The sequence below is a fragment of the Lutra lutra genome, chromosome 17, assembly GCF_902655055.1.
Source record: "Lutra lutra chromosome 17, mLutLut1.2, whole genome shotgun sequence".
In the NCBI taxonomy this organism is placed as follows: domain Eukaryota; kingdom Metazoa; phylum Chordata; class Mammalia; order Carnivora; family Mustelidae; genus Lutra; species Lutra lutra.
The window spans coordinates 44362772-44381559 of record NC_062294.1 but is presented as its reverse complement, the minus strand read 5'-3'; the positions used below and the strand labels follow the sequence as shown (position 1 = coordinate 44381559).

Here is an 18788-nt window from a genome sequence, read left to right as displayed (position 1 = left end):
CCACGAGACAAAAAATTTGGAAAAAAAAAAAAAAAAAGAAAGAAAGAAATCTTGGAGCTGAAGAATGCAATAACTTATCTGAAAAAAATATATTTTTAAGTTTTTTTTATTTATTTCTTTGAGATCACAAGTAGGCAGAGGCAGGCAGAGAGAGAGGGGGAAAGCAAACTCCCCACTGAGCAGAGAGTCCAACGTGGGGCTCCATTCCAGGACCCTGAGATCACAACATGAGCCGAGGGCAGAGGCCTAACCCACTGAGTCACCCAGGTGCCCCTGAACTGAAAATTTCAATAAATGAACTCAACATTCAACAGACTAGAGCAAGCAGAAGACAGAATCAGAGAATTCAAAGACAGGTCTTTTGAAATTATTCAATCAACAGAACAAAAAGAAAAGAGAATAAAAAGGAGTGAAGAAAGTTTAAGGTTCTTATGAGGCACCAAGGAATGGCCCAATATACACATAGGAGTTAGAGTCAGAGAAAGAACAACAAAACTTACTCAAATTAGTAATGGATAAGAACTTCCCAAATCTGGGGAAGGAAATGGACATCCAGACTCAGGAAGCCACAGTATTCCAAAAAAGATGCACACAAAGAAATGCACACCAAGACACACTATATCACACTGAAACATCATTATAATGTTTTTGTCAATAGTCAAAGGCAAAGAGGGGTGTCTGGCTCAGACAACTATCTGGCTCAGATGGAAGAGTATTCAACTCTTGATCTTGGGGTTGTGAGTTCAAGCCCCATGCTGGGGGTAGAGATTACTAAAAAAGTAAAATTAAAACTTCAAAGGCAAAGAGAATTTTGAAAGCATCAAGAGATGACAAACTGTCTTATACAATGGAACCCCCATAGAACAATGAATAGATTATTTAGCAAAATTTTGAAGGCTGGAAGGGAGCTGGATGATATATTCAAAGTGGTGAAAAAAAAACAATTGTCACTCAAGAACATTATACCCAGAAAAACTTTCTTCATGAACAAAGGAGAGACTTTTCCCAGACAAACAAAACCTGAGGGAGTTCATCACCACTAGACCTGCCTAAAGAAAGTTTTCAACACAAAACATAAGGATGGTAAACAGCAACATAAGGGAATAAAAAAGCATAAAAGTTCTGTTTGTAAAAGCAAATATATAAACACAGAATACTGTAATACTGTTACACAGGAGGGTAAACTACTTTTAATTCTAGTATAAAAGTAAAAAGGTAAAAGTATTGTAAATAACTACACATAAAAATATATTAATGGATATACTGATAAACTATAAATAGATTAAATTACAACATTGGTAACACAATATATGGGAGAATAAGAATTAAGTGTTTTGTATGTGATTGAAATAAATTCTCAGTTTAAAACATATTGTTACAAGATATTTTATGAAAGCCCCAGTATAACCATAAAAAGAAAATACTTATAAAGATTACAAAAAAGACAAATAGAAAGGATTCAAAGCATATCAATGCAAAAATAAATAAATAAAAGAAGCAAAAAGACAGAAAAAAAGAAAAAGAGGGGCAAAAGAACTACAAGAACAGAAAAATGACAAATAGTAACAGTAAATCCTTCCCTATCAATAGTAACTTTAAGATTTCACTTATTTATTTGAGAGAGAGAGAGATCACAAGTAGGCAGAGAGGCAGGCAGAGAGAGATGGGGAAGCAGGCTCCCCACCAAGCAGAGAGCCCAATGTAAGGCTCAATCCCAGGACCCTGAGATCACAACCCAAGCCGAAGGCAGAGGCTTTAACCCACTGAGCCACCCAGGGGCCCCTCAATAGTAACTTTAAATGTAAGTGGGTTAAACTTCCCAATCAAATGTCATAGTGGCTGAATGGATAAAATAAGATCCAATTATATGCTGTCCTCAAGAGACCCACTTTAGATTTAAGGACACACATATCAGTTGAAAGTGAAGAAACAGAAAAAGATATTCCAAGTAAATGGTAACCTAAAGATAGCTAGGGTGGCTATACTTACATCTGACAAAACAGGCTTTAAGTAAAAAACAGTCAAAAGAGAAGAAAGACATTATATAATAATAAAAGGCTTAATTCACCAGGAAGACACAGCAATCATAAATACATACAGATCCAACAGCAGAGCACATACATAAAGCAAACACTGACAAAACTAAAGTGAGACATAGACCAAAATAATTGGACACTTCAATGGCCTACTTGCAATAATAGAAAAAACAACCAGATAGAAAATAAACAGTGACTTGAAAACTACCATAGATCAAATGGATCTAACAGACCTATACAGAACATTTCACTCAGTTGTAATAAGATAGATGCTTATCAAGTGCACATGGAATGTTCTTGAAGACAGATCATATATTAGGTGACAAAACAAGTCTTTTAAGAAATTTAAGAAGAGGGGGCGCCTGGGTGGCTCAGTGGGTTGAGCCGCTGCCTTCGGCTCAGGTCATGATCCCAGGTCCTGGGTTCGAGCCCCACATCGGGCTTTCTGCTCAGCAGGGAGCCTGCTTCCTCCTCTCTCTCTGCCTGCCTCTCTGCTTACTTGTGATTTCTCTCTGTCAAATAAATAAATAAAATCTTTAAAAAAAAAAAAGAAATTTAAGAAGAATAAAATCATTCCAAGTATCTTTTCTGACGACAGTGAATGAAACTAGAAATCTATAGCAGAATGAAAACTAGAAAATTCACAAATATGTTGAAATTAAACAATATACTTTTGAATAAGCAATTGGTCAAAAAGAAATAGAGAAATTAGAAAATAGCTTGAGACAAAAGAAAACATATTTATGAGATGAAGAAATGTCAGTATAAAGAGGGAAGTTTATAGTTCCTACATTAAAAAATAAGAAAAATCATAAATATATGACCTTACACCTTAAGAAACAAACTAAACCCAAAGTTGGCATAAGGAAGGAAATATTAAATTTTAGAGCAGATATAAACCAAATAAAATAGAAAAACAGGAAGGATCAATGAAACTAACAGTCTACTGAAAAAAATAAGTAAAATTGATAAACTTTTAGTTATAGTAAGAAAAAAGAGGAAACTCAAATAAATAAAATCAAAAATCTATAACTGATGTTACAGAAATTAAAAGGATCATTAAGAGGCTAGTATGAACAAGTAGATAACCTGGAAGAAATGGATAAATTCCTAGAAATATATAACCTACCAAGGCTGAATCATAAAGAAAACAGGAAGTCTCAACAGACCTAGAACTAGTAAGGACATTAACTCACAATAAAAAATCTCTCAACGCAGGAGGCCTGGGTAGCTCAGTCAGTTAACTGTCTGCCTTCAGCTCAGGGCATGATCCCAGGGTCATGGGTTAGAGCCCCGTACTGGGCTCCCTGCTCAGTGGGAAGTCTGCTTCTCCCTCTGCCCCCACCCCATGCTCTCTCTCTTTAATAAATAAATAAAATCTTTTAAAAAAGAAAATTTCTCAATAAAGAAAAGCCCAGGGCCAGATGGTGTCATTGGTGAAGTCTACCAAACATTTAAATAATAATAATAATGCCAATCTGGGGGTGGGGAAGGGCTGCCAATCCTAAAACTCTTCCAAAAAACTGAAAAGGAGAGAACACATTCAAACTCATTTTACGAAGCCAGCATTACCCTCATGCCAAAGCCAGATAAAACACACCATAAAAAAGAAAACAACAGGCCAATTCTCTAATGAATATTGATGCAAAAATTCTCAACAAAATACTAGTAAACTAAATTCAACAGCACATTAAAAGGATCGTATACCATGACCAAGTGGAATTTATCCCTCGGATGCAAAGATAATCCAACATGCAAAATCAGTTAATGTGATACACCACATTAAGAGAATGAAAGATTGGAGTGCTTAGGTGGTTCAGTAGGTTAAGTGTCTAACTCTGGCTCCAGTCATGATCTCAGGGTCCTGGGACTGAGCTCCTGCATCTGGCTCCTTGCTCAGTGGGGACTCTGCTTTTCCCTCTCCCTCTTTCCCCATTTGTGCTCTGTCTCTCAAATAAACAAATAAACATCTTTTAAAAAAAGAGAGAATGAAGGATAAAAATTACATGATCATCTCAACAGATGCAGAAAAAGCATTTGATAAAATTCAACACCTTTTCAGGATGAAAAACCCTCAATAAACTAATAACATGGATATTATCTTAACATAATAAAGGCCACATATAAAAAGTGCACAACTAATATCATACTTGATGAAAAACTGAAAACTCTCCCTCTAAGAGCATGAAGGAAAAACACCCACTCTTGCCACTTCTATATCTGGTATACAGAAAACTCTAAAGACTTCACATAAAAACTGTTAGAACTAATAAACCATTAAGTTAGGGTTTCAGTTTGCAGTTTCAGGACACAAAATCAATATATAAAAATTAGTTGTTTCTTTACACTGACAATAACCTGGAAAAGAAATGAGAAAAACTATCTCATTTATAATAGCATCAAAAGGAAAAGGACTATTTAGAAACACACATAACCGATGAGGTAAGAGACTTGTACAATGAAAACTGCAAAACGCTGATGAAGAAATTAAAGATACACAAAATAATGGACAGCTATTCTGTGTTCGTGGATTAGAAGAATATTGTACTGGGTGTGGTGCAAAAACAATGAATACTATTATGCTGAAAATAAATTTAAAAAATTAAAGAAAAAAAAGAAAAATATTGTGAAAATGTCCATACTCCCAAAACAATCTACTGATTCAATGCAATCCCTATCAAAATCCCAATAGCATTTTCTATAGAAATAGAAAAAAAAAATCCAATGAGCCAAAATAATCTTCAGAAAGTACAACAAAGTTAGAGGCTTCACATTTCCTGATTTCAAAATATAAAGCAGCAGTAATTAAAACAGTATGGTACTGTCACAAAGACATACATATAAGTCAAAAGAACAGAAGAGAACAAATAAATTCATATATACACAGTCAATTAATATGCAACAAAGATGCCAAGACTACATAACAGAAAAAGGAAAGTTTCTTTAACAAATGATGATGGGAAAACTGAACATCCACATGCAAAATTTGGCCTTTATCTTATCCCATACAGAAAAACCACCTCAAAATGTATTAAAGACTTAAACATGAGACCTGACACTATAATGCTTCACATAAGGGACAAGTTTCATGACAATGGTCTTATTGATGATTTCAGGATATGACACCAAAAGCGAGACAACAAAAGCAAACAGACATACAGGACTACATCAAATTTAAAAGCTTGTGCACAGCAAAGGAAACAAAAGTGTGAAAAGGTACTTATGGAATGGGAGAAAATATTTGCCAACCATGTATCTGATAGTGGTTAATTCCTAAAATATATAGCGAAAGAACCAATCTGACTAAAATATAAGTTGAGAATGTGAATAGACGTTTTTCCAAAGAAAATGTATAAATGGTCAAGAAGTATATGAAAGTTGCTCAAAAATCTCAAATCATTACAGAAGCATAAATCAAAACCATGAAGAAACATTGCCTATTACTTTTAGGATGGCTGTCATTAAAACAAACAAACAAACAAAAAAACAAGTCACAAATACTGGTGAAGACGCAAAGAAATTGGAATTCTTGTACACTATTGGTGGAAATGCAAAATGGTGCAACCCTCTGAAAACAGTATGAGGAGGTTCCTTAAAAATTAACAATAGAACTACCATATGATCCATCAATCCCACTTCTGGGTATTTATCCAAAAGAACTGAAATCAGGATCTTTTTTCTTTTTTTAAGATTTTATTTATTTATTTGACAGAGAGATCACAAGTAGGCAGAGAGGCAGGCAAAGAGAGAGAGGGGGAAGCGGGCTCCCTGCTGAGCAGAGAGCCCGATGCGGGGCTCGAAGTGGGGCTCGATGCGGGGCTCAATCCCAGGACCCTGAGATCATGACCTGAGCCGAAGGCAGAGGCCTTCCCCACTGAGCCACCCAGGAACCCCGTTTGAAATCAGGATCTTGAAGAGATATTAGCACTCATGCGTTCATTGCAGTACTACTCATAATAGTCAAGATGTGAAAACAACCTAAATCCACAGATGGATGAGTGGATAAACAAAATGTGTTATATATTTATAATGGAATATTTTTCAACCTTAAAAAGAAGGAAATCCTTCCATATGAAACAACATGAAGAGACTAAGCTACATGAAATAAACCAGTTATAGGACAAATACAGCATTATTTGACTTATATGAGATATCTAAAAAGGGCAAAACTCACAGAACAAAAGAGCAGTTACCAAGAGTAGTTGGTTACTGAGGGCTGGGGTTATAAGGAAACGAGCAGTTGCTAACCAGTAAGTATAAAGCTTTAATTATGCAAGGCAAATAAGTGCTAGAGATCTGCTATACAATACGGCGCCTAAAGTTAACAATATTTATTATACACTTAAAAATTTGTTGAGGGTTGGGAGGCCTGGGTGGCTCAGTTGGTTAAGCAGCTGCTTTCCGCTCAGGTCATGATCCCAGCGTCCTGGGATCGAGTCCCACATCGGGCTCCTTGCTCGTCAGGGAGCCTGCTTCTCCCTCTGCCTCTGCCTGCCATTCTGTCTGCCTATGCTCGCTCTCTCTCCCTCTCTCTCTCTGACAAATAAATAAAATCTTTAAAAAAAAAAATTTGTTGAGGGTAGATCTCATGTTAAATGATCTTATCACAATTAAATATTTTTTTAAGATTTTATTTATTTGAAAGAGACAGAGAGAGGGACAGCAAGCACGAGCAGAGGGAAAGGGCAGAGGAAGAGGAAGCAGCAGACTCCCTGACGAGCAAGGAGCTGGACATGGGGCTTGATCCCAGGATCCTGAGATCACGACCTAAGTCAAAGGCAGATGCTTAACCAATTGAGCCATCCAGGTGCCCTTCACAATTAAATTTAAGAAGAATAAAAAGCAATTGTATGGGGCGCCTGGGTGGCTCAGTGGGTTAAGCCACTGCCTTCGGCTCAGGTCATGATCCCAGGTCCTGGGTTGGAGCCCCACATCGGGCTTTCTGCTCGGCGGGGAGTCTGCTTCCTCCTCTCTCTCTGCCTGCCTCTCTGCCTACTTGTGATTTCTCTCTGTCAAATAAATAAATTAAAAAATCTTTAAAAAAAAAAAAAAAAGCAATTGTATGAATTTACACCCTATCAGCAGCTTGAAGGTGCTGTTCTACATTGTCATCTATTCTTACTAATGTCAGACTTAAATATTTGCCCATGTTACAGATGACATAATGGTATTCCACTGCATTTCCCTGATAATAAAATTAAACTTTCCACATGTTAAAAAAAAAAGCTTATAGTACTTCTCTGTACCAACAATACCAATTAGAAAATTGTAGATGCTTACAATCTACTTGAAAAATCTAGAAAGTAACTGAACAAAGAACGAAAAATTGCTATGAAGAACAAGTTATAAATGATTTGTCTGGTGGAAAGACAGCCTGAAGGTTACAAATTTTTATTCTCTAAGACAGTAACTAGTTTTTGCATCCACGTTAGTGATGTGATTCCTGCACTGTAATGTAATTACATATATATGTATATAATTATAATATAAACTCAGAGTCTTCCAGACAACTTGAACCAGCTTTACCATTCCTCTGGTTCTCTCATTAGTGAGCTAAATAAATCTTTCAAATGTGCTTATCATATATTTAGAAGAATCATCTTTAATTTTTTTTTTAAAGATTTTATTTATTTATTTGACAGAGAGATCACAAGCAGGCAGAGAGGCAGACAGAGAGAGAGGAGGAAGCAGGCTCCCTGCTGAGCAGAGAGCCCGATGCGGGGCTCGATCCCAGGACTCTGAGATCATGACCCGAGCCAAAGGCAGCGGCTTAACCCACTGAGCCACCCAGGCGCCCCTAATTTTTGAATAATTATACTTTTGAAATGTTTTGAAAATGTTATACTCTTGACAATTCTGAAGGTCCCACTGAGATGTCCAAATGGACTTATTTGCAGGAGGCAATAAAGTGTGACTTGAGAAGTGTATCTCATGGGCTATTTAAGGCCCATTTTCTTCTTGGCTGCCTCAGTAAATCCCAAGCAGCAATAAAATGCTACTTTAATTCACTTTCTCTCCACTACACCCTCCTCAAACGCATCTTAGGTTTTGTTTTTGGGTTAAGTCTAGTTTTGCTTCTGTTTTGTGCAAGGCTGGTAAGTCATAGTGATCAGGAATCTGATTTTATGGTAATTTCTTTTTTTTTTTTTTTAAGATTTTATTTATTTATTTGACAGAGATCACAAGTAGGCAGGGAGGCAGGCAGAGAGAGAGGAGGAAGCAGGCTCCCCGCCGAGCAGAGAACCCGATGTGGGGCTCGATCCCAGGACCCTGAGATCATGACCTGAGCAGAAGGCAGAGGCTTTAACACACTGAGCCACACAGACGCCCCGATTTTATGGTAATTTCTATAGGGATAATGGAAATCTGTTCCAGTTATCTGGGAATCCCTTCATTCTCTGTTAACTGAGATGACAGAGAATTTGAATTATTATCTTCCTGTGGGTCTGTTTATAATATTTTGTGCCTCCTGGAAAGGAAAATATATCTTAGGAAATCTGCATTGGTGAGTTCTTTAGTTCTTTGTTTATTCTATCTTATGGCTAAATTATAAAACTAAAGTTGTATCTACAGTTGAGAAAATCTTTTTTTGTTGTTTTATCTTCAAACTTTTTTTTTGAGATATAACTGATAAAAATCCTTTACCTACTAATAGGATAAGGGTGAAATATTTTCCTACTTCCAGAAGGTATTAATAAACTTAATTATGAAGGGTCATAACTTAAAGGAGCTCACACCAAAAGCACACGCAACCAAAGAAAAAATAGATAAACTGGTTCTCGTTAAATTTAAAAATTTGTGCTTCAAAGGACAAAATCAAGAGGGTGAAAACATACCTACTAAATGGGAGAAAATACTCGCAAATCATATGATTGATAAGAGACTTGTGTCTAGAATATATAATTAACTCAAAACTCAGTAATAATAAGACAAACAACCCAATTAAAAAATGGACAAAATCATTACCTATCATCTCACCTGAACAAAGGCCTCTTGTCAGCTCTCTTTCAACCATCCAGGGTTCTTTTCCTTGTTCCAATAAGGAAATCACAGCTGGCTTAGAATTGGAAAGTCCTGATCACAAGAAAAGACACGGGACATTGTTATGCTGTGGGTGTCCCAGAAATCAGATGCAGTCCCTTGGTGATCAAGAAAAAGATGCCACTATAGGAAGGACCAGAGAAAGATGAAGATGAAGCTTCAACCCACTGAAGGTGCTCATTTCCAACTCTTCCATTCCATTCTATTCCATTCCAACTCAAACCATTCCTTGAGGAACAGGGAGCAGAAATTTAGCTGGTTACTTGAAACAAATAATTCATAATGGAGAAAGGAGACATTCCGAAGGGCAGACTCTGAATTTTGGGGGATAGTTATCCTTACCCACTGAAACCAGGTTGCTGAAATTCTCCAACATCACTTCTTTGTATAAATTCATCTGACCAGAATCCAGGCATTCCCATTCCTCCTGAGAGAAGTTTATAGATACATCCCTGAACATCATTGACCCCTGAAACAACAAACATGCTTTCACAGTAGAAGGAGATTAAAGAAAAAAAAAAAAAAAAAAAAAGATGGTGAGGCACCTGGGTAGCTCAGTCAGTTAAGCGTCTGCCTTCAGCTCAGATCTTGATTCCAAGGTCCTAGGATCAACCCCTACATCACGCTCTCTGCTCTGTGGGGGAGCCTGCTTTTCCCTTTGCCTCTGCCTGCCGCTCCCCGTGATTGTGTGTGAGCTCGCTCTCTCAAATAAATAAATAAAATCTTAAAAAGAAAAAAGATGGTAGTAGAAATGGTGCTAGAGCTTATTAAACAAACTGAAGGGACTGGAACTCTATTATATCAGTAGAAAACATATCTTTGTGTACAGAGGGATATAATCAAGGAACATGCAAGTAAACTTTTCCTACAACATAAAATAGCAATCATACAGCTCAATGCTCGATGCCTGGCTATAGTGAAGTGTGCATATATGTGAATCCTTTCCCCCTTCCCATATTTTTCCTCTAAGACCGCAAAGAGGGAACAATGTGATGTACTTAAAAAAAAAAATCTTATGAGGGAGAGGAGATGCAACATGGGGGGGTTGAGGGGGTAGGAGAAGAGTAAATGAAACAAGATGGGATTGGGAGGGAGACAAACCATAAGTGACTCTTAATCTCACAAAACAAACTGAGGGTTGATGGGGGGAGGGGGTTGGGAGAGGGGGTGGGGTTATGGATATTGGGGAGGGTATGTGCTATGGTGAGTGTTGTGAAGTGTGTAAACCTGGCAATTCACAGACCTGTACCCCTGGGGATAAAAATATATGTTTATAAAGCTGTAAAAAAAAAAAAAAAAGAAAGAAAGAAAGAAAGGATGAATACCCAAGTTTTGTAGCAACATGGACGGGACTGGAAGAGATTATGCTGAGTGAAATAAGTCAAGCAGAGAGAGTCAATTATCATATGGTTTCACTTATTTGTGGAGCATAACAAATAGCATGGAGGACAAGGGGAGATGGAGAGGAGAAGGGAGTTGAGGGAAATTGGAAGGGGAGGTGAACCATGAGAGACTATGGACTCTGAAAAACCATCTGAGAATTTTGAAGGGGTGGGGGGTGGGAGGTTGGGGGCACCAGGTGGTGGGTATTGTAGAGGGCACGGATTGCATGGAGCACTGGGTGTGGTGCAAAAATAATGAATACTGTTATGCTGAAAAAAATAAAAAAATTAAAAAAAAAATCTTATGATACATTTTGGAGTAAAATTTCAGAATATCAAGGAAAAACAGAAATTCTAAAAGCTTGCAGGAAGAAAACATAGATCACATAAAAATTTTTAGGATTTAAAATCGCAGTGGACTTTTCAACAGCTCCACCTGAAGAAAAAAAAAGGGATTCCTTTAACATTACAAATGAAAATGAATTCTGGCCTAGAATTCTATACCCAGTCAAAGCTAGTGTGAAGATTATATACCGAGCGAGATTAAAAACAAAATGGTAGGGGCGCCTGGGTGGCTCAGTGGGTTAAGCCGCTGCCTTCAGCTCAGGTCATGATCTCAGAGTCCTGGGATCGAGCCCCGCATCAGGGAGCCTGCTTCCTCCTCTCTCTCTGCCTGCCTCTCTGCCTGCTTGTGATCTCTCTGTCAAATAAATAAATAAAATCTTTAAAAAAAAAAAAAAAAACTGGTGTGAAGATTAAGTCAGCATACTTCTAGATCTGCAGGGAAAGATAAAATTATCTCTCAGTAGCTTTTTTTTTTTAAGATTTTTTAAAATTTATTTGACAGAGAGAGATCACAAGTAGGCATAGAAGCAAGCAGGGGGTTGGGGGGAAGCAGGCCCCCCACCGAGCAGAGAGCCCGCCGCGACGCGGGCCCAATCCCAGGACTCCAAGACCATGACCCAAGCAGAAGGCAGAGGCCCAACCCACCGAGCCAGCCAGGCAACCCTCTGAGTAGCTTTTAAAAGAAACTCCTGGGGGTGCCTGGGTGGCTCAGGGGGTTAAGCCTCTGCCTTGGGCTCAGGTCATGGTCCCAGGGTCCTGGGATCGAGCCCCACGTGGGGCTCTCTGCTCAGCAGGGAGCCTGCTTCCTCCTCTCTCTCTGCCTCCCTCTCTGCCTACTTGTGATCTGTCTGTCAAATTAAAAAAAAAAAAAAAAAATCTTGGGACGCCTGGGTGGCTCAGTTGGTTGGACGACTGCCTTCGGCTCAGGTCATGATCCCGGAATCCCTGGATCGAGTCCCACATCAGGCTCCCAGCTCCATGGGGAGTCTGCTTCTCCCTCTGACCTTCTCCTAGCTCATGCTCTCTCTCACTGTCTCTCTCTCAAATAAATAAATAAAATCTTTAAAAAAAAAAAATCTTAAAAAAAAAAAAAAAGAAATTCCTAGCCTACATGCTCCTTCAAAAGTAGGGAGTAGGGCTGCCTGGGTGGCTCAGTGGGTTAAGCCTCTGCCTTTAGCTCAGGTCATGATCTCAGGGTCCTGTGATCGAGTCTCACATCGGGCTCTCTGCTAGGCAGGGAGCCTGCTTCCTCCTCTCTCTCTCTCTCTCTCTCTCTCTCTCTACTTGTGATCTCTCTGTCAAATAAATAAAATCTTTAAAAAAAAAAAAGTAGGGAGTAAATTAAGAAAAAGAAAGATACTATATTCAGAAATTACAAAACTAACATTAGAATACATGACAAGGTCCCAAGTGTAACTGTGAAAGGCAAGTTCCAGGATAATATCTGGCAGAACTAGAGAGCAATGTCTAGGAACAAGAATATAAAGGACTATGGGAAAGAGGTCTCCAAGGAAAAATAAAGACCTAGTAAGTTTGATTATACGGAAGATATTTTTGATAGGCAACTGGAAGCAACGTTGGTAGATGTGGGGAAAAAAAGAGCAACACATATATGGAAAAAGACAAATGAAGAAACAAAGTCATTTACCCTCAGAAAATTGTAAAAGTTGTACTGAAAAGAATTTAGGCTCTGGTGTACTACTCAGATTAATAATATCTGTGAGGTCCTAATTATATGAGTATCAATGATTTAAAGAAAATTGTGATATAATTCTTCTACAGGAACAGGAAGCGAGAAATGTGATATGGGAAATCTCAACCCTTATTTACCTCAAGAAAGTCACCAAGAAATGTCTATAAAAAGAATAGCAATGGGGGTGCCTGGGTGGCTCAGTCAATTAAGTATTTGATTCTTGATTTTGGCTCAGAGATGTGAGATCCAGCCCAGTGTCAAGCTCTGTGCTATGTGTGGGGCCTGCTTCAGATACTCTCTCTCTCCCTCGCCCTACCCCATCCAAATAAATAAACAGCATATCTTTAAAAAAAAACAGCAATGTAGGAATATGAATTAGAAATACAGGGAAAAGGGGGTACCTGGGTGGCTCAGTTAGGCATCTACCTTTAACTCAGGTCATGATCTCAGGGTCCTGGGATCAAGGCCAACATCGACCTGCCTGTTCAGTGGGGACTCTGCTTCTCCCTCTTCCTCTCCATCTGCTCCTGACCCCACTCATGCTCTATCTCTCTCAAATAAATAAATAAAATCTTAAAAAAAAAAAAAAAAGAAAGAAAAGAAAAGAAGAAAGAAATATAGGGAAAAGGACACCTGGCTGACTCAGTTAGTGTGGAATGAGCAACTCTTGATCACGTGGTTGGGAGTATGAGCCCCACATTGGCTATAGAGATTACTTAAAAATTAAAAACAAAACAAAAGAAATGTAGGAAAAGTGCCAAGAGAAACAGGAAAAAATCTGAAGGTAGCCACCTGAGGGGAGTAGGATTGGGTACTGGGACAAAGCCCTGACATTTTTTATTAAGTCTTAAAATTTCTTGAATTTTTTTGAATGCAAAACTGGTTAAACATTAATTTAAAATATCAGTATTGGGGTGCCTAAGTGGCATAGTAAGCTAAGTGTCTAACTCTTGGTTTCAGCTCAGGTCATGATTTCAGAGTTGTGAGATAGAGCCCCACGTTGGGCTCCATGCTCAGCATAGAATCTGCTTCAGATCCCCTCTCCCTCTCCCTCTGTCCCTCCTGCTCGAGCTCTCTCTCTAATAAATACATAAATCTTTGAAAAATAAATAAAATATCACCATCTTAGACAAGAATATAATTTAAATTTCTTGAAAGTTACACTTCTCTTATGACTGTTACAAGAATTATTCCTTATTAACATAAATTCTTTAACTTCTATAATTTTGCTGGTGGCAGAATTTTCTACAATATAAACATTACCAAAGGAAACCTTTTACTTCAGCCATTTTGTTAGGCAAAATCCTTAAGAACCTTTCCAGATATGGTCCTCCTTCTCATACCTTGCCCTATGCATCTCTACCATTTTGCTGTTCCTGAATTGCAGTCTTTATAGTAAAACTATGATTAAATACAGTACTTTCCTGAGGTCTATAAGTCATTCTAATCAATTACTATACCTGAGTAGGGATCATGGGAATACCTTAGTTTGTGGTCTGCTGGGCAAAAGTGCAGTGCCATGAAGCTACCCAAGGCTTGGAGATGCTGTCTCAAATAGGGCAGTCTTTTAAGGCTAAGCCCACTAAACCTGTGGTGCTCTGTGTTAACTCTGAGCATTTAGTGTCAGAATTGAATTACTATTGCAGGACACTTAGTTGGTGTCCAAAAACTGGTTGCTGAAAAATGACACACATTTTCCATCCCATAGGAAAAATTAGGTTCTTTCTTCATCTTAGACTCCAAGGTCCAAAGTAAAATGATGAGATTATTTAGGAGAATTTTTGCTGTGTTTCCTGAAGTTTAGAGGGCACAGAAACTGGTATCCAGTCCCCTTTTTGGACCAGATGTGGACCCAACAGAAGGACAACATGATTCCTAACAAAGCAGCAAAGCACAGAATCCCCAAGTGTAAGACAGGTATTATAGGTAGACATTTCAGGGGCGCCTTGGTAGCTCAATCAGTTAATCGCATGACTCTTGATTTTGGCTCAGGTCATGATCTCAGGGCTGTGGGATCGAGTCCCGCATTGGGCTCTGTGCTCAGCACCAAGTCGGCTTGTCCCTCTCCCTCTGCTCTTCCCCTCCCTCCATCTCTAAAATAAAGAAATAAAATCTTTTAAAAGATAAGTAGCAATTTCAAGGAGATGTTTTGCCCACATCACATACAATTAGAAGCTTCCTGCAGGGAATTCTCTGAGAATCCTAAAAAAGCACCACATAAGAAAATGAGTCAGTGCTGAACATCCACAAAACTAAGAGAGACCAAGACCAAAACAATAGCACCAGTCAAGTAAGACTTTTCTCCTTACCTCCTCTTTCCTACCTGCTGCAATCTCATAGGAGCCACAAACAGCCTATTGGGTGGGAGAAGAGAAATTTAGGCTAAAGAAATGAAGAAGTTTAGTGTATCCCCCTTTTCACACTGTAAGCTTCTAGCTTACAGCAACCCTGAACTCAAATAAAAAGCTTTAAATGAAGCTTACATATTATTATATTCAACTAGAGATTGTAATTAGTAGAATGAGACTGACCTTTATCACTGAAAATAACCAAAGGATACCAAAGAGTGATCAAAACAAGTATAGAAACTGCACAAGTTATTTTATCCAGGGCAATAAAAAAAATCAGCCCACAGAGAGCTGAAAGTAGAAAATAACAAATTTATTTTACTTGCTTCCTATGGAGGCCTGCTTATTTCAAAGTGCTAGTTATACACTGATTTGGTTTTCAGGTACACATTCATATCATCTGCAAAGCGATTATCTTATATTCTCTTTTCTAATTTTTAACCAACTTTTTTCTCTTGGCTAAGTGCTTTGGTTAATACCAATGTAGTGATGTTAAATAACATTGGTGATGGCATGTATTCTTGTGCTTTTTCTGATTTTATTATGCTTCAAATATTTCCTGATTAAACATTAGGTTAAAAAAAGGGGCAGGGGGTGGTGCCAGGCTGGCTCAGTTGGTAGGACATGAAACTTCTGATCTCGTTTTGCAGGTTCAAGCCCTATGTTGGATGTAGAGATTACTTAAAAATAAGATCTTTAAAAAACAAAAAACAAAAAACAAACATCTGATTAGCTTCTGAGAACAAAATTCAATGCATTCCTTTAATTTTCTACTATATTATACTAACCTCCTAGCATTATTCACGTTAATATTGGGCAACAATCTTCACTACAGAAATGGCAAGTGTAATTAGAGGCCGATGGGAGAAGAACCAGATATTCTGGGTTTGGGCACAGAAGAATGGATTGGAAATACTCGGCCATCTTCTAAAGAAACTCAGAAAGGTCTTAAGCTCAATAGATTTGGGGTGACTGATTCTTAACGTGATTTCCTTTGCCTCTGTACCAAATACCCACATTTTAAAAATTGAGAGTAGGGGTGCCTGGGTGGCTCAGTGGGTTAAAGCCTCTGCCTTCGGCTCAGGTCATGATCCCAGGGTCCTGGGATCGAGCCCCGCATTGGGCTCTCTGCTCAGCAGGGAGCCTGCTTCCTTTCCTCTCTCTGCCGGCCTCTCTGCCTTGTGATCTCTGTCTGTCAAATAAATAAATAAATAATCTTTAAAAAATAAAAATAAAAATAAAAAATTGAGAGTAGACCTACCTAGTGTATCAACTTTAAAAACCAAAAAGATTAAGATAAGAAATTCTAACCTATGTTTAATTAGAGCCTGAGAGGGGAGAGGAGAATAAAGCAGGGGCAATTTTTGAAGATGGCTGAGGAGTTCCCTAAACTAATAAAAAAACACCTACCTACAAACTGAAAAAACTCTACAAATCCCAAGCATATAAAATTTTTAAATAAAATTTTTAAAATTTTAAAAACTTAGACACATTATATTAAAATTACAGAAAATAAAAAACTGGGAGAAAGTCTTAAACACAGCCACAGGAAGAAAAGCCAAAATACTTTTAAAGGACAACGAAACTAGAATAATCAAGACTGTGATACTGTTTTATTTTTATTTTTTTTAAGATTTTATTTATTTATTTGAGAGAAAGACAGTGAGAGAGAGCATGAGTGAGGAGAAGGTCAGAGAGAGAAGCAGACTCCCCGCAGAGCCGGGAGCCCGATGCGGGACTCGATCCCGGGACTCCAGGATCTGCCCTGAGCCGAAGGCAGTCGTCCAACCAACTGAGCCACCCAGGCGTCCCTGTGATACTGTTTTAAAACAACAGAACAAAGAGCTCATGAACATACCCACTTATATATAGATGCTGGATTTATATATATTTGGATATATCTGAAATGGGAACAGTGAACTAATATATGGTACTGAGAAAGCTATGAAAAAATTCATAAGTGGGGAAAATCTGGGCCCCACTTTACATTGTACACAAAAGCCAGTTACAGGTGGATTAAATATATAAATGGGAAATTTTAAGATTTTATTTTTAAGGGGCGACTGGGTGGCTCAGTGGGTTAAGTCTCTGCCTTCAGCTCAGGTCATGATCTCGGGGTCCTGAGATCAAGCCCCACATCAGGCTCTCTGCTCAGCAGGGAGCCTGCTTCCCCCTCTCTCTCTGCTTGCCTCTCTGCCTACTTGTGATCTCTGTCAAGTAAATAAATAAAATCTTTTAAAAATCTTAAAAAAATAAAAAGATTTTATTTTTAAGTAATCTCCACACCCAATGTGGGGTTCAAACTCACAACCCTGAGATCAAAGTCACATGCTCCACCAACTGGGCCAGCCAGAACCCCAAAAAGCAAAACTTGTAGCTTCGGGCTCGCTTCAAGCTCCCTGCTCTGGGGGGAAGCCTGCTTCTCCCTCTCCCACTCCCCCTGCTTGTGTTTATCTGACTCTCTGTCAAAATTTATTTAACAGAGAGTGAAATAAATAAATAGAATCTTTAAAATAAATAAGTAGTAAAAAATAAAGATTTTATTTATTAATTTGAGAGAGAGAGAGAAAGAGAGACAGCATGAGCAGGGGGAGGAACAGAGGGAGAAGGACAAGCAGACTCCCCACTGAACAGGGAGCCTGACCTGGGGCTCAATCCCAGGACCCCAGATCACAACCTGAGCCAAAGGCAGACACCTCACTGACTGAGCCACCAGGTGCCCAAGAAAGAATTTCCAGAAACACAAAAAGCACTAACCACAAAGAAAAAAAAATTGATAACTTTGCATTAAAGTTAGGATTTCTATTCATAAAACCACCTTAAAGGAAATGATAAAACAATCTAAACGGAAAAATATCAATGAAGAACTCATATCCAGATCATATAAAGAAACCCTATGAATCAACAAGAGATAATCCAGGGGCAAAAAGTTAAAATATTTGAATAGGCAGGTCACAAAAGAAGAAATCTTAATAACCGATAAATATATGAAATGGTGTACAATCTCATTATTAATCATGAAGTCCAATTTCAAACCTCTGTGTGTGTGGGTGGATGGGGGTGTATGTGTGTTATTTATAAGTAAATAAATAAAGATTTCAAAGTCGGACATACTGACATGAAGAAAGGGAAGAACGTAACTCACACAAAGAAATATGTATCTTTAAAAAATGGTATTTACAAAGACCATTTGACAACACAGGAGAATAATACTTTCTAGTGAAAATGTAGGATATAATATAGTAAATAAGTATAATTTGATTTTGGGAAAATAATAAAAATTAATTAAGGGGCACCTGGGTGGCTCAGTCAGTTAAACGTCTACTCAGGTCATAATCCCATGTCCTGGGATTGAGCCCCACATCCAGTTCCTTGCTCAGCAGGAAACCTGCTTCTCCCTCTCCCTCTGCCCCTGCTTATGTGCTCTCTCTCTCTCTTTCACTCTGTCTCTCAAATAAATAAAATCTTTTTTAAAAATCAAAATATTAACATTAGATATTTGAGTGATCACATTTTATTTTTTTCTTGGTAATTCTGTTTTTAAAATCTCTAAGTAATAGTCATGTTGTGTTATGTTACATGTTATATGTTGTACGTTGTTATGTGCTATGTTATGTTATGTGTTGCATTATGTTATGTATTATTTTATTTTATTGTTTATTTTACTTTATTTTTTTTAAAGATTTTATTTATTTATTTGACAGAGACAGAGATCACAAGTAGTCAGAGAAGCAGGCAGAGAGAGAGGGGGAAGCAGGCTCCCTGCTGAGCAGAGAGCCCGATGTGGGGCTCGATCCCAGGACCCTGAGATAATGACCTGAGCTGAAGGCAGAGGCTTAACCCACTGAGCCACCCAGGTGCCCCTATTTTACTTTATTTTATTTTAGTAGGCTCCATGCCCAGCACAGAGCCCAGTGTGGGGCTTGAACTTAGGACCCGGAGA

At 38.2% G+C, this 18788-nt stretch overlaps 1 protein-coding gene across 22 annotated transcripts in view; it reads right to left on the bottom strand.

Annotated features, from left to right (window-relative positions):
* Positions 1–18788, bottom strand: part of ZNF829 (zinc finger protein 829) — a 28313-nt gene that overhangs the window by 8038 nt on the left and 1487 nt on the right. For 6 of the 22 annotated variants that reach the window (XM_047709534.1, XM_047709540.1, XM_047709542.1 and 3 more), the window contains exons 3-5: positions 14807–14851; positions 9420–9546; positions 9015–9110 (exon numbers count right to left, since the gene is read on the bottom strand). In XM_047709534.1, coding sequence (XP_047565490.1) covers positions 9015–9110; positions 9420–9546; positions 14807–14851 — 268 coding nt within the window. Of the gene's footprint in view, positions 1–9014; positions 9306–9419; positions 9547–14806; positions 14852–18788 lie in introns of those variants that run through there. The other 16 variants (XM_047709537.1, XM_047709544.1, XM_047709548.1 and 13 more) reach the window with 8 other exon arrangements.